The 16,509-nt window shown below is 30.3% G+C and overlaps 2 protein-coding genes and 1 long non-coding RNA gene across 3 annotated transcripts in view; 1 reads left to right on the top strand and 2 right to left on the bottom strand.

The window, feature by feature from the left end:
- LOC106686834 (putative fatty acyl-CoA reductase CG5065) overlaps window positions 1–3,134 on the bottom strand; it is a 13,487-nt gene extending 10,353 nt beyond the window's left edge. Inside the window, exons 1-2 of the mRNA XM_014430391.2 lie at window positions 3,046–3,134; window positions 769–975 (exon numbers count right to left, since the gene is read on the bottom strand). Coding sequence (XP_014285877.1) covers window positions 769–975; window positions 3,046–3,060 — 222 coding nt within the window. The 5' untranslated portion in view covers window positions 3,061–3,134. The remainder of the gene's footprint in view (window positions 1–768; window positions 976–3,045) is intronic.
- LOC136795894 (uncharacterized) overlaps window positions 1–16,509 on the top strand; it is a 355,650-nt gene that overhangs the window by 192,542 nt on the left and 146,599 nt on the right. The gene's annotated exons all lie outside the window — the stretch shown is intronic.
- LOC106686832 (uncharacterized) overlaps window positions 8,648–16,509 on the bottom strand; it is a 27,901-nt gene continuing 20,039 nt past the window's right edge. The window contains exons 13-20 of the mRNA XM_067047970.1: window positions 16,189–16,329; window positions 15,969–16,117; window positions 15,155–15,264; window positions 13,429–13,618; window positions 11,338–11,598; window positions 10,345–10,614; window positions 10,151–10,276; window positions 8,648–8,825 (exon numbers count right to left, since the gene is read on the bottom strand). Of these exons, the coding sequence (XP_066904071.1) occupies window positions 10,171–10,276; window positions 10,345–10,614; window positions 11,338–11,598; window positions 13,429–13,618; window positions 15,155–15,264; window positions 15,969–16,117; window positions 16,189–16,329 (1,227 nt within the window). The 3' untranslated portion in view covers window positions 8,648–8,825; window positions 10,151–10,170. The remainder of the gene's footprint in view (window positions 8,826–10,150; window positions 10,277–10,344; window positions 10,615–11,337; window positions 11,599–13,428; window positions 13,619–15,154; window positions 15,265–15,968; window positions 16,118–16,188; window positions 16,330–16,509) is intronic.

Below are 16,509 nucleotides of genomic sequence, written 5' to 3'. Positions count from 1 at the left end.
TATATATTAATTACTACTAGTAATTAACAAAAAGTACTAGAAGTGTCAATAGTGCTTATGTGCTATGAAGAGGATGCGAGAACTTAGGTATCCTATATAACGTTTTACCTCTTATCGCTACACCACTGGTATGGACTAGGTACGAACCCAAAAAATATATTCTCTAAAAATGTCATCAAAATTTAATTAATGGTCGTATGAGGTACGTCTAGATTTAAACATTTTAATTATGAGAAGAAACATTATTTCCTACGTTAATAGAATCAAACACTTCCCTTGCATCCATTGCAAGGAAGCAAAAATAACGCAATGATAATAAATAAATGAATATTGTGTACTGTGATTTTTTTATTTTATTTTATTTGCGTTTTCTTATTTATTATTGTTCAAATTTGTATACATCTAAGTGTATATTATAATTTTATTTTCAAAATAATTGTACGAACATGTTTTTTTCTGTCAAGGTGCACCGTGATTTCGGGATCAATATTCTCATACTGCAATCAGGGTCTTGAAGAAACCTGGGATTACAATCGCTTAACTCAATAGTCGTCAGGAGTTATGTATTGTATATTGTAGGTGTTTTTTTTTGTTGTTATTGTTGATATTATATGTGCAGTATCTGAGTTAGTTTATGTGGTCCTTTTTTTTTGTCTGGAATTGTTCGATAGCCTATTGCTTCATTCTTTATTAGTATTTAAGAGATTTGAAGCTTTGCTCTTAGTATGTTCTAGTTATATCCTAAATATTGAATTACTTTGAACTTACAGGAAGTTGAATTAGTTTAGACCATCTTTCTTCAGTTGGTACACCCTTCTTCGGCCTTATTAGAACGTAGACCCTGTTGACATCCGGGCAACTCCTCAGGATCTTCTCGATGAAAACCTTTCCCATGAGTCCTGTTCCACCGGTGACAAAGATGGATTGTCCAGCGAAATATTCCGGAATAGACATTATGTTTTGTTTATCCTTCCACTGCGAACGACATATTAGATTCTTAAAGAGATAATATTGATATGAGTGGTAAAGTACCTACGAATACACTGGTAATACTCCCCTAACGATATAATCTTCAGCGTAAACCCCCCATAATTAACATATACTTATAAACATCAAATTTAAATATTTAACTTTATTTAGAAACCGTTTTATACTTTCTCTAATCCTTATACAAGAGGAATGAATATATTTAAGAGTAAAAAAAAATTTAACAAATCCAACATCCTTAAACACTTAATAAGTATCAGTGACTGATGGATTTTTATTATAGGTGTAAATTTGTTTTCTTATTCTAATTTTATAATGTTTACCCTGATAAATTAAAAGGTTTTAATGATACCACGGCAACCATCAGTAATATAAAAATTAATTAATCTAAACTTCAAGTTTCCTCGTAATTATTTCGATTTAACTGTATCATATTAATGAACAAATTTTCTTTACTATTTGTTTGATTTCTTTACTGTATATGTAATTTCATTTCAATATCCCTCCCCCATTTTCCCTATTTCCTTAAAATTTTCACAATTTATTAAAATATTCTGTGATGAGGATTAATTTTAGAATTAAATTTAATATTAGTTTTATAATAAACTACTGTCCTCTGAGTGCAACTCAGGCTTGAGTTGAGGGTAGGTTGAACTTTTGATGACTATTCTGTTCTTTGCTGAACACTAAAAGTTTGATACATTTTGATCATACATTTAAAGTTTGGTATATTAAAAATTTGATACATAAAGTCTGAAAATATTTGATTAGAAACATACCCTTACCTGTAGTATTCTTTCTACACCTAGAAATTAAACTAATTTTCTCCTCCTTATTTATTTATTTCTTCAAAAGTTGTTCTGTGAGGTGTTTTTTGAACTCCTTTTCATGAATTTTTGTTTTAGAGTCATTGGTCATTGCATGGCTTTGCGGAGTGTTTTAGAATTTTATCTGCGTTAATGCTGTATATCTTTTTATATTTGGTAGATTTAGCGAGAGTTTATTGACGTTATACATTCAAAATTTTTACTATTTAGAAAACTAGTTTTGAGGATTATAATAATAATTTTTTATTATTTGTATCCACTTAAATTATCGGCTTTAAAACTTCTCCACTCCAAACGCCCCATATTAGAAGACAGCCAGCCTACGCGAAATAATTTATAGCGTTATACATTACCTCTTACAACCGTCTTAGATATATTGAAATATAGATCATTTTAAATGTTTAGATTCTCGTCGTTTTTAAATATTAAAAATATATTTCAAAATAAAAAAATCTTCTAGAAAGAAAAAAGAGACATCGGAAGGTTTTTGAAAATGTTCGCTCTCACCTCAGAGAAATTAATATTTCCTAATACTGTCAATACCATAAACAAAAACAAGTCTATAACCAGATAGATTGAAGTGATAAACAATATAATTCTTTGCTAAATATGAAATAATTGTCCATGATTTTAGATAGTAAAAGATCCGTCCAGGTGGGCTAGGAATTTAGTTCTAATTCTTGAAAGCTCATTTGGATACAATTTATGTATGCATTAAGTTTGGGAAGTAGAATCTTTTAATTAACTTTACCGCTAACAGATGTAGATGGAGAAAATAGCACAACCAATTTAAATTATTTTTAAAATGAAGACAGAAAAAAATATACGCTCCCTAATTTTGAAAACTTCTGTTTTATTTCCTTCCTTCGTCGCTTAGTTGTATTGAAATAAATAAGTATTTTTGTGAATTATTATTTTTTCGTACTTTGAGTTTAGTATTTATTAAAAAAATAAACACTGAGTTTTGTTATTCAAAACTGCCTATTGTCGTTGGTGAAATAGTTTCAATTCAACCATCAATAAAATTTAATTTTATACAATGGATAAATTTTTTGACTTAAATTGCATCATCTGCTTAATTTTTTTGTTTACAAAATTATCCTAATTTATCAGTTTTATGTAAATCGGTATTACATTTATCTTTATTACTTTGCTGTGGTAGTTGCTTGTTTTTCAAATTCTCCGCTACAAAAACTTCTCGGTGCTGAAATTGTAGGAGAGTTCTACTTACGGTTTCCGGATCCATCCTTGTACCAGTGATCTATTAATTCTGACTGAACGGGGGAATATAGTGAATCGATATTTCTACTCTTTTTGAAATTTAAAAACCAGGCAGATCATTTGAATACAATAGACATTTTTGGCAGTCATGTGAAATTAGTGATGCAAATAATGTTTCTTTATTAAAGATCATCTTGTTAAATTTGTTATTGCCATTCTATCTTTTTATCTTGCTTAAAATAATGTTAACACATTGATAGAGCTCAAATAGAATCTTTCAAATTTAGATATGTTATCAAAGTAGAGTTCTTAAAAAAACAAAAAAAACAAATGTAGGTCTCTAGGTCAATGAATAGTAATAAACTCATACATAGAATGAAAAATTGTGAGACCAAAGTTTAGTAAATTTGATCTCAGTTAAATTGGAGTTTTACAGACATGTAGAAAAACTACCCATTGGTAGCACTCTAATGACGTTTTATATTAGCAGGTCTCGTGGCCATCTTCTTTTCAGGTGTCTCGGAGGATTGTCAGGAATGAAAGAGGAAACAAGGTTAGAAACTAGTGAGTGGGTTTGGGTGGTTAGGGAGTTAGTAATGGAAGGAGTGATATCTGGTTCGGGTTAGATTGGCTACATATGGAACATTAAGGTCTTTATGTATGATTTTATTTGTGACAAAGTAAGGAGCATTGAGGATTTTGGATTGTAAGGATTGGATACGAAAGGAATTCGAAGGTTTAGTGGAGCCCCAAAGCTCAACTCCGTAAGTCCAGATCCAGGTCATGTAGACTAGTCTTTTGTGATGAATTGGAAGTTAGACCGTTTTTCCAGGAAGTGGTATAAAAGTCGAAATCGACGTGCAGTTTCCTCTCTTTTGGTGAGGATTCCAGGTTAGTCTTTTGTCCAGAAGTAGTCCAAGGTAACGGATCTGTTCGACAGGGGCAAGATCAACATTATTAAAAGAGACTGTAGGGCAGTCGGTCACTTTTACGACGAAGGGTAAAGGTGATTTGATAGGATTTATTTTAATCCTCCAATTACGACACCATTCTTCGAGGGCTGTGATATGGGATTGAAGAGTTTGGGATGCAATTAAAGGGTTATTATTAACAGCGAGCACACATGTATCATCAGCATACGTGGTGACAGTAGTGTTAGGATTGGTTGGAATGTCAGCTGTATAGACGGTGTAGAGGATGTAACAGAGGGAACACCAGTGGACTGAGAATAGAGGAAAGAATAGGAACCATTGTGGTTTACTTGAAATAATCTATCGATGAGAAAGAAACGGATGATGAGAAAGTATGTAGAAGGTAGGAATCTATGGAGTTTAAAAAGCAGTCCCGGGTGCCAGACTCGATCAAAAGCAATTTAAAATTAAAATAGCAACTTTACAGAACATTTGAGCATTCAATTTGCACTATTTTTTTTCATATTTTTCTGCTTATTCATCCGCTTTAAGGATGAGTTCCAACAATTATTGTAATTTTTTTTTTTGGTTCAACATGGGTGTCATTATGAAAATAGTTTTAGAGCCGCTGCTCTAAGGTTTACAGAATATTGTTGTTAAAAGTTCACAATTTGAGCAAAAAAAAGGAAAAAAATGATATTTTGATTATTACAGGAATCTTTACTAAGTAAAATAATTTCAATTATTAATAATTTCTCAATGAATAAAAATGTAATTTCGTACTTGATAGATTAAAAAAAAAAAGAACGAAAAAATTTCCCTGAGTTAACATACCAGAAAAACAGTATTGATATCGATAATAATTATATATTTTACTGAAAAATAAGTGAATGTATATATAAAAGAGTTATTATTTAAATGTAAAAGAAAAACATGTATACATGTATGTTTGTTATTTGTTAACAAACATATTATAAAAATTGTCAAATAAATATGACTCACATTTGCTCATAGTTACTTGTAGGAAGGAAGCATCAAGAGTAGGTTGAAGATTAGAATGATTTTTAGGATTTAATTTTATAAAAATTTAAATGATTTCTATACAGTATCATGCACCAATTGAGTTCTACATTATCTCTAGAAGTGGTTTCCCAGCCGTAGAAGTCTGCGGACCTCTAAAGCAGTTAGAGAAAAATGTGCAGAGCATCCTAACTACCGATTTTCCCCTTAGGAAAATGCTGCAAGATTTTATTGCTTGAAAGCCCATTCTGAGCTACTTTTGTTGTGCAATTATCTATTAAAACTTTTAACTAACCCTCATACATCACTACAGGTAAACAATAAAAAAGTTCTAACAATTACAAAATATGTATTGGTGGATCCACCCGCCGCTCACTGGGGACGAATGGCCAAAAAGCAGGAAAAATTAAGTATCTCGAGAATGGATTAATATAGAAACTTGGGGCCTGTCTAATTTGACTCAGAACAAAAAAATACATCAGGTTCAACTGTTTTTATTTAAATTTTGAAGAAAAAATAAGAACTAAAGAGAAAATGAAAGCCTATTGGTTAGATAAAAATTTCTGAAATTTTCGGAATACATTGTACTCATCAAAAAAGTTGCAACATATCTTGATTGTATGTTTTAATTAAAGAATGTTTACATAAAAAATTCAAGGAAGATTAAAAGACCGGAGGATCTTGTAAATAATAAAATAAGGGAATCAAAGTCAAAGGTTGTTCAAATTGAAAAGACACTTACGATTTCAAATTTAAGGAAATTAGATTAACAGTTCTTTAGCTGCATCACTGATTTCCAGGTGTTTTTTCTTTGGATCGTGATAAAAGGATCCAAAGTCTCCAGTAGCTTGTGGAACATGTCATCGTTGGTAGATATATAAGATACATTTTCCGCGAGTTTCTGATCCTGAAAGTTTTGTAATTCTTGTTTATACTTTCTTATGCCTCTTCCAACAATATTCCGACTGGGAGAATCGACTTTTGCACTATGCAACAAAATCTTATGCACCGTGGATGACGTAGTACCATAAATACTTTTTAATGGCCATCTCTGATGTTTCTTTTGAGAAGAGCCGGAATTTTTCTGGGTCGATCATTCCATTTATTTCCCAATTTTTTTTGTGTAGGCAATGTGAAGTATATTCCATACACTTGGTTCTCATGTGTAATGGAGAGATACCAAATTCGAAAGCATTTACATTTAGAGGTTTTTGTTGGATTTTTGCCAAGTCATTCATTTCCTTTCTTTGCTTTGTTACAATCGGATAGGCAGATAAAGGCAGATTATTTTTGTTCTTATTTGTACTTAAACACGTCTAGTTTGGAAAGTGACCCTCCACATCTCGGGGGAAGCCGGAGGTTTTTTTTGTAATCATAGCTGTTCTCAATGTTTATTCGTAACTTTTAACGTTGTAAAGCGATCTTTTTTTTTTTTTGCCTAGTTTGACTGATGTGTGGCTTAGTTGACCATCGTAGAGTAGGAAAAAAACTTGAAAGTAAAGTAGGAAATTTTTTTTCTGTAAAATGAAATATTGTGTGTATTTTTCAAAAATACGTAGGTTTTTTTTTTTGTTTGTTTTATTTTTTAGGAGGTAGAAAAAAAACCAAAAAAAAACGTTGCGTATTTTAAAATCCTTAAATACGAATTTTCATAGAAATTAAGAATTATAAATTTATAGGCTAGACTTTTAGAGGATATTTTTGTGTTCGTTTGTGTGAGAGAAAAAGCAGTCTCAATGCAAAAAAAGTTGAACCTTTTATTTTTTATCTCCGTTCATAATTTCGTTAGGAAAGTATAGCTTGTACGATTGGGTGCAGTTTAGACGGTCCAAAACCATTCTTTAGTTTAGTGCTGATTTGTGTCTTCATCATGATAATATTGCATTTTTAAGAAAATCGAGGCTCAACAAAATTGAATTAAAAAAAAAAAAGCGAATCAACCCCTAAACGCACAGTTGTTCTTTTTTTTTAACCGGCTAAAAAAATAATTATTTTTATGTAAAAACACAATTTAGAACATTGTCTTGGCAAAAGAAAATACAAAAATAATTAAAATTTCAATTTTAATTCTAAAAATTGTAATTTAGATTAATTATTTATTATATGATTGTTTGACAGTGGTTTATTTTATTATCAATTTACACAATTTTGATCCTTTTTATTCTCAACCTTCATTATTTAATAACTCTCCAACGTTTCGGCCCTCAGGCCATTCTCTAGACCTATATTTTTTTTTTATAACAATTACATTATTTCCTCAACTACACACTGATTTCTTTGGCCATACCTTCAATATTGATGTCATTGTTTTTTAAATCTCAATTTGCAGGCTAATTGCCCATGTCACATCTTTAAAATAAATAAATTATTAAAATAATATCATAACAACTTCATAAAATTTTTGTTTTTAAATGGATTTCTTACTTATATAACTTTTTTTTATATCTTAAATTTAAAAATCGCTTTTTACAAACACGGACTCCTTCTCTTTCACCTATATTTATCACTTAAAAACAGAACCTACCTTCAACAGGTTAGGAGTCCGTTATCACCTTATCATATAAGAATAGCTTTTTTATCATTAACAAAATAATATTTTTAGAAGGTAGATATTTGAATCGATTTACATCTCAGAAAATATAAATTATACGGCCAATTTCAAATCAGATTCTAAGGGACTAAACCACCATTATTCTGAAATTTGGAGCAAAATAAATATGTAATTATTATATAAAAATGTTAGTAAATAGATAAATGTTCAAATCCTTAAATTGTAGAGATTTATATATAAAATATATATACACTTATAAAAGTATGTGTTGGTGCTTTTATACAAAAACAAAAAAAAATTTATTGGTCTCCTTGAGAATGGCCTGAGGGCCGAAACGTTGGAGAGTCTGTTTAGCACGCTCGAATTAACTCCAGTGTACAAGCTAAGGGGTAAAACTACATTAGTAAAATCAATAATTAATTATAATAATTAAGTACAGTAATTAATGACTTATTCAGTTCTATCTGTTGTTTTGATTAGGAAAAAGAAATCTCGTTGATCTTGCCCTCAAACCGATTTCATTGAGTCAGTTTCAATCAGAATGAAAATGTCTGTTGCGTCCTCAAAAGCTTTTTGCCGTGCTGTTGAACCTGGTTATCTATTGGTATGTTGTCTGGGTAATATTTCCAAAAAAAATCATACTAATAAGAAAAGACTGAATGTAATTTAAATCAAGGTTGCGACAATATAACCTTCCAGTTATATTTGACAAATAAATAATTTATATAACAATAAGTTTGTATTAACACGTTTTTATTGGAATGTGGCCGTGAAAAGATCAGGAAAAAAAAATTACATTGTTCTGAAATTTGAATCATTATTATTTATCGTCGTTCAAACATTCTTATTGTTTTTTATTAGTTTATTTACTTGTTTTTCTATTAGACAAACGACTAAGGGACAAATAAAAATTCTGCAACTCAAAAATATAATATATTAAATTTTACAGGTGCAATAATAAATATTCATAAATATTTTTATCTTAATTAAAATTAATAATAATTGCTATTCTTGATGAACAAAACATAATATAAAAACAGTTATTTCTTTCAATCTATGGTTCGCCCTGTAATATTTTGTTTTAACCTCTTTCTACAAAATAGTATAAGTATGTTAAAAAAAATTATTGCTTCAACCAAAAACTGTTTATTTATACTTAATCATAAAAAAAACTTTAAAAACTGATTTCATTGTTACAGAAATTGTAATCTAATGCTTTATTTTGTCTGTTTTTCAAATCCAATAACCACTTTTATCCTTCGAGATGGTGTTACAGCCGGATCAGAACGTTTCTCACTTGCAGCAAATCTGGAATATTTATAAAAGCTTGGTGATCAAAATAAGCAAGAATATTCGGTATCCACATGATTTTGTGATCCAGAAAGACAAAGACAGTGGACATGTGAAACACCACTTGTGTCGACACATAGTCATTATAAAAAATAACAAAATAAAGATAAGTTATAGTAGATAATAAATAATGAATTCAACTTTTGTTTTAGACTTGAACAGATACTCGTTAATTTAATTACCGAGCCATGTGTGTCTTTAATAATATATATTTGTGTTATGTTAAAAAAAAAATTAATAAATAAAAATTAATCCACTAGCGTAAGCCAACCAAGTTATTTGGTAACCTCATTGAACCCCTCACCTAACCTTATAATGCCAAAAGGCAATCCAAGGTATCCTTAACACCCAGCTATACATATAGCATACCTCCTATATGTACGTACCAAATACCCACTAAAATCATTACAGGAGGATATGAAAAAAAAAAATTAACCATCGATCTTAATGGATAAAATTTGAAACAAATCCCTAATGGGATGATATTTACAATAATCATTAAAGTTAACGAGGTTAATAAAAATTACAACACGGATAATGGAATAGTAAACATAAAGTGTTTATGAACATCAAATCCAACAAGTTATTATGCTTGTTTAGGTTTTTACCACTTGATATTTAAATGGAAAAAAAAAAAATATTGGGGAGAAGAAAAGCCTGGAGATAACAGTGTTTGTAATAAACGAAAAAATTGGTTTAATTGTAAGGGTAATCGAAACAATAATCCAAAATGATAGTTGAAGTTGATTGTTGAATTTAATAATTTTTTTTCGTTGATTAACAATATTCAACCTCATGTTTAGTGAAATGTTGCATTGATAAAGGGTTTTTTTCAAAGATAATAGGGAATCCTGATTGAATGTTTTACCATATAGAAGAACTAAGCAAAATGTAGCCGATTGTATGCTATTATTACAGTGGTTCCCAATCGATAGAATCTTATGGCCCACCAAGTGTGAAAATAAACTGCATACGGCCCACCCTTGGGTTCCGTGGCAAAGGAGTGGTTTTAATAAATAAAAAAAAAAATTGAAATATAGATTGCTTCGAAGTGCCATTTGAGTCACTTTTATTGTCCATTTGCCTGTTGATACCTTTCAGCTTGATAAAAGGTAAACCATTAAATAGTTATAACAATAAATCTTCACTAGATCTTGTGTCACCCGAACACGCGCTCCACCCGTTTGGAATCACTATATTTGATAATTTAGTGTTAGATTTTGTTTTATTTTCTTTATTTCTAGTTATAACTAATTTGGTTTTCTCTCTTTGTATTCACTCACCCTTTGACTCACTCACCCATTCACTGTATTATTAGGTGCATGATCGGCTCTTTGAAGGTGCTCACTAGACACCAGGTAGCAGTCAGGTATAATAGAGATGTGATGAATCTGTGCATCAGTTTTATTCTAAAACGAAACATCTGTAGTAATCAGACATTATATTAATTAATAAATATAGTTATGTTGCTATTTACCTGTTCGTACGTTGTCGATTCCTTTCAAGAGCCTCAAACGACAAGTCCTCTTTCATGAAGTAGTTCCGAAACCCCATACCCTGATCGCAGATCATGTTCTTCTTTTCTTTTGGGTCAAATTCTGTCTTGTATGAAAAAGCTTCTTTGTCTTCATTCTTCAAGTACGTTGGCAGGCCTATGAATCTTTCGTTGGGGAATGCTATGTTGACGTTTCTTATTTTTCTGGTCAGCCTCCATGCATTCACCAACTTTTTAGTGATCTTCACGGCTCTGAAATTAAGTTATATATACATATTATGTGTTTATAATAATATGTTTACCTTCTTTATTTAAAAAAAGAACGACATTGTAATCTAGAAGATATTTTTTTTGTATATTAGCTCCGCAATTGCATGCGAAATGGATAAGTGCTCAAACTGAAAACATTTTTAATGAGGTATGGCAACCTTTTATTCTCAGTCTATGGTCGCCGGCACGAAGAGAGGCTGGTCTGAAAAGTCGGATTGTACTTAACTCCCGTTCCACTACCTAACTCACCGTTCACTGAGAAAAGGTTAGAATCCTTTAGGCAATTAATGTTCACATAATGAAATTAAGATTGCTAAAACCAGTTGTTTAATATAGACATTTAAACAACTGGTTTTAGCAGGCTTAATTCCATAATGTATACACTATTCTTAAATAAAACATAGTATAAATAAAATTTTTCTATCAATATTAACGTCCCCTAATACGGGACGTCCGATGTTGCCAACTATTAGCAATTTGAAGGCTGAACTGATCCATTCTTCATTTTATTAGGACTAAGTGTGGCAACTTGACAGAACTGCCAACCCGCCTTTTTTCGTGCTGGCTACTATATGTTTATACCCTTAATGTCTTTTGTTTCCTTTATTTTTTTTAAACACGGACATAGTTGCAAATTGTATCCAAAGTTGGGTATTATTTATCATATAAACTATTCAAAATAATGATTAAGTGATTTACTCTTACCTGGTCTGTTTTCCCTTTGCGAGCAAGAATAGATCTGCAGCTAGTGCTGGCAAGACTTGCAAAAACAAACTTAAAACTCTAATTAGAGCTTCGTTTGTTGTAAATATTATGCTTGGAACCCACATCGTGTTCACCGAGGGGTATTTTTCCATCATTTCTAACCCCCAAATCATTATTTCCTCATTGGTTATAGGCATAGTGTTCATGTAGACGCAGTTGTATACATCTGTTTTCTTTTCTGATTTACTGTCGTGATCCCATCTGCATAAGCAATATTGTTAAGGTTTAATTAAATACATACTGAAATAAACAAAACTACTTTCTAATTAATAATAACTAATATGTTCATACTTCTTTGCATTATATAACTTTATTTTTATTTCATTTCCTTAAGTATGTTATTGTACCCACTTTTTTCAATTACCTATGTATACATTTTATTTCCCGCTTCTCTCATCACTTCATTTTATTAATTCTATTTTGTAAAATTATTCATTGTATGTGTAAAATTATTCTGTTTATACTTTCTTTTTATATTTTTTTATTTTTTTATACTTACTGTGGTTGTTATCTTGTTTTGTTTTTAGCCCTGAAGAAGGCTAGAAACTCTAGCCGAAACGTTGGCACATTAAAATAAATTAATCATACTTATTTGTGTTTTTCATTGACCGCACCCTCAACCATCTTCTCCTCATTTATCATCTACGTTCAACTATCTCTCATAATTATAAAAACTACTTTCTTTTTTTTAAACTATTTTTTTTTAAGTTCAATTGGAACTTTGGCGTTGAAAAGAAGTTATACGCCTAAATTTATAAACAGTTTTTTAAAAATTCTTATACAATGGTTTGTTCCCAGGTGACTAGCTTGAAACTTAAGATACCGTAGAAGCGTGCTACTTCTTAAAAGATAACATTGCTCAATTGCTGAATGTGGTACACCAAGTATAGTGAAAGGCATACTTTCCGATTGGTATTAGCAATGTTTAGTTCAAAATAATTCTAGATTTTCTGTCATTTTTGTTTCTGCCCCTGTTATTCTCCGTTGAACAGAAGGTTTCAAACTTGATTGGAGAGGGCTGATTCTTATATAACTATAATGGCATGGTTGTTATTTTTGTTTTTCAAATTTACTCCATGACAAAAAAAAAATTGACTATAATCTTTTTCTTTGTCGGAATTTTCGAAAAAGTGACTGCTGGTGACGTGCCAGAAATCGGGAATACCTTGCCTTACTAATCCTAAACTCATTTGTGGTCCTAAGCTCTCTATGTTTTTGTTTGTCCTATAATTGTTTTAAATTTTTAACAACCTTTTGGAAAACAGCAGTTTTAAGCTATTAACAATTAAAAATTGTATATCTGGTTTATAATTGTCTAGAATTACATTCAATAAAATGTTTTTATTATTTGACTTATAGGGTGCTCGGTAAAAAAAAAGTACTGCTACGAAAAACAAATGGTTAATCGATATAAACAGAATACGAACTTAAATTATAATGTGTATTTTTTTTATTATTAATTTTCCTTTTGTTAATTATTTACTTTAATCACTCTGTTTATATTTTCTCTTATTATTTTTTATATTCAGTAGTTGTTATCTTGGTTCTTTATGCTTAGCTCTGATGAACTGTAGAAACTCTGGCCGAAACTTAGGCACTATTAAATAAGTTCTTTCAACTTATTTGTATTATTTTTTTACTGCACTCCCAACCATCTTCTGCTCATATATGTCATCCACGGTCAATTATCTTTTCATCACGACAAAATATATTTTCCTTTTGAAACCGGTTGGGAATAATAATGAAACTGCAATTAGATGTTGGTAGACTTGAAGAGCGAACTTACAACATTTGGGTTGATAGACAGGCGCTTTACCATGCTGCTACCCTTTACCATCTGCCATTGCCCCTTGCAAGCATCTGTATTAGTAATATTGTATCTGGTTTTCTATACATTTTTCACAGCACATAACTTTTTTAGAGCAAAAAAATGCAACTAAAGTGCTTTTAATGTAATCCTATGATGCCGCACGCATGTAAATAACTAATTTCAATTGGATTACTCAAGATCCATTGTTTCAATTTACTTACGTTACTTGCTGTTTCCATGGAGCTATTAATGATGCTTTTATTGCACAGTCAACTGGAATAAAATCGCAATGATATTTTTTCTTCACTGGTAGGACACGAACTACACCATAGGCTGCGGCTACAGCGAAAGCTGAAAACCCGTTTGCAGCGTCAATCCATCCCGTGAAGGGGTCGTCCATTGTAGAACAGACTACAACAAGAGAAACTAGTTAAGTTCATTGGACGTGAACACCATTTCTCTTCCAATGACATGCATTTTCTTTAATTTATATTGTATTTGTATTACACATGTTTTTATATTTAAAATTAAAGAAAAATATAAAAATACTATGTTAAAACTTTTATTAAAAATGAATTTCATTAATATTGATTCAATTAATTCGTTTCTCAATCTGCTTATTTTCCATGTATTTTAAATTATCTATATTTTTTGAGATCTTATTAAATTAGGGTTTACTGCATTTAATTTAGTGTTTAAAACTACATTGAAACTACCCTCTGGTAGTATCATTTAGCTAAAATTCACAAAACTTTCGCTTACCACCCTGGAAGCCGAAAAATTAAACAATAATTTTTGTTTCCTATAAAAATTCGTATTTTAGGATTTCTAGAAGTGCGAATGACGAATATCACTTTGTTTCTGCCAGGAATATAACATTTTAACAAAATATTGTAAAGCCATGTACAGAAGGCTAGAATTAAAAGAGATCGGTTACGTTCGGCTGTCTCCAATTTTCTAGTTTCTTAAAACAATATATCGATATTCCATTTTAGTATTGTTTTTAATCAATTTTCTAGTTTCTTAAAACTGCAGTCTCTATTTCTCTTTTTTCCTCGTTTATTTAATCATCAATTTTTTTATAGCTTCGATTTATACAGTTTTAATACTTTTAACAAGAAATATAAAATAAAGTACAAAAAAGGAGGATTAGAATAAAATTAATAAAATCCTTCTTGAAATGTTATCCCCCTTTTTTATCTCTTAGTTTGTACTTCCTTTTATATTTCTTATTTTTATCTTTTACTATTTCCGTTTTCATTTATTGTTTGTAACCTTTTATTTTTTGTTTGATTTTTACGTTTCATTGTCTACCCTTGTAATTTTCCATTTACTTATCTACTCATATTAAGTATTTGTTTCTTTTTTAGCCCTGACGAAGCCCTGCAACGTGGGGCGAAACGTTTTCTCAATTAAAATAGTTATTACTATTTGAATTTTATTTGACTGCACTCGGACCATATTAGATTTATTTTAAAATGGTTAATTATTTCATATAATCAAATTTTCATCGACATTCGGCATTTAAGCCCTTTTATACTATTCTAATGTAGAAAATGCCTTTCTCATATAAAATATCATTTAGTTTTATAGTTTTTTAATATAGTGATATTTTATAGTTGAGTCTAATCAAAACCGTTAAAGCCATTTTTATTTTAATTTGAAAAATAAATTTTACAAAGTGCACTTAAGAAAATTATACTAAAAAAGGCGTTATAATAAGGCATATACCCGATATAAATGAGAATTTGAGACAAAAACGCGTATTTGAATTTTTTTAATATTGAAACACTTCCCCTTAGTAGATATTCCAGATATAGGTAAGTGAAAGTAAAAACAACATGGGTTATTAATCTCTTTTTTGACCACTGTGCGTTTCACGTCTTTAAAAAAATACCAATTATGCATTCTGATGTCCTTACGTTTTATGGTTTAATATGTACTTACCTATTCCCGGTCTCATTATTATTGTTGGAAAATGATTTCTATATTCGTCTACTACTGCCTCTGCCAATGATTTCGACCACGTGTATGGATTAGGGTGTCCATCTAGCAACCTTGAAAAATAATTCAGTTTTTGTGAGTAAAGCTCTTTTTTTATTTTTAGATTCCTAAGTATCAATATTTTTTCTTTGTTTTTGAATCTTATTGACTTTAAACTGAAATCGATAAACCATGTAGGTTCCTCGTCCCGTTGAGAGTCGTGGTTAATGTTTTTCTTTCAAAATTCTGAATGAAGTATCTAATGATAATTAGGGTTGGTTTTAATAAGTCATTATTGTAAATAGAATTTTTTCTGTTTTTGTTTTGAACAATACTATGGTGCAACTTTGTGCCAAGGTGTAATACATTGAACCACATGACTCCTGGACACCCTCTAGCGGCAGAGGTTTATTTGAACCCTAAAAGATTTTTATTTTAATGTGAACTTCTTTTCCTTTTCATCCAGCCGCTAGATGGCGTTCATATGTTTGCAAATGTTTTACCTCGTGGCGTTATATGTTGTATCATAGTGTTAATAGCCCTAATGTTTAATTCATTCATTTATGTTTGATTTTGTTTCACTTTTTTATTTTATTTTTTTAATTTATTATCTTTGCTACAGTTTGATTTATATATCTCTGTAAATATTACGTGGATTTGCTTTCTGATCTATATTGCTAATATGTGAATGTGATATACACAATTAAGAAATAAAATATTCCTGGTTTTTCTTGTTCTGGAATATGTTTTTTAATATTCTATTCTACTTTGTTCATACTTCTCTTTTAGTAATTCAAATTCCAAAGGTTGGGCTTCTGCTACCTTCAGCATCACCTTCCAGTCTTGACAAGCCGGTATTATCTTTTCAATGCATTCTTTCGGGTGTTTATTAAAATTGCTGTACGCAGTCGACATGTATATAAAAACCTTAAATTGCAATAAAATAAACCGTTAGTTTATAAACAATCATTTGTTATTTTCAGAGATATTATTTTTACCTTTAAATTGATGAAGGTTTTAGCTAATTCCAGAATGACGTAAGTACCTTTGACGTTCTCTATGAGGGCATCTTTCATTTTGTCAGTGAACTGTATCATTGCTGCTATGTGATACAAAATTGTCACTTTATCCATCAGCAGCTGCACAAAATATTGCCAATTTATTGTATTAATTAAAATTAATTAGTTTTATTGTATAAAAACTACAATGATTTGATAATGTTTGACATAAAAGAAATATTAAACATTTAAAAAGAGGGGCGGTGTTCCTCAAGGTAGTATCTTACATCCCATTCTTTATACGGTTTATACAGCTGACAT

Source organism: Halyomorpha halys, unplaced genomic scaffold (genome assembly GCF_000696795.3).
Source record: "Halyomorpha halys isolate HHAL.00 unplaced genomic scaffold, Hhal_1.1 Scaffold886.1, whole genome shotgun sequence".
NCBI lineage: Eukaryota > Metazoa > Arthropoda > Insecta > Hemiptera > Pentatomidae > Halyomorpha > Halyomorpha halys.
This window is presented reverse-complemented; position numbering and strand designations above follow the sequence as displayed.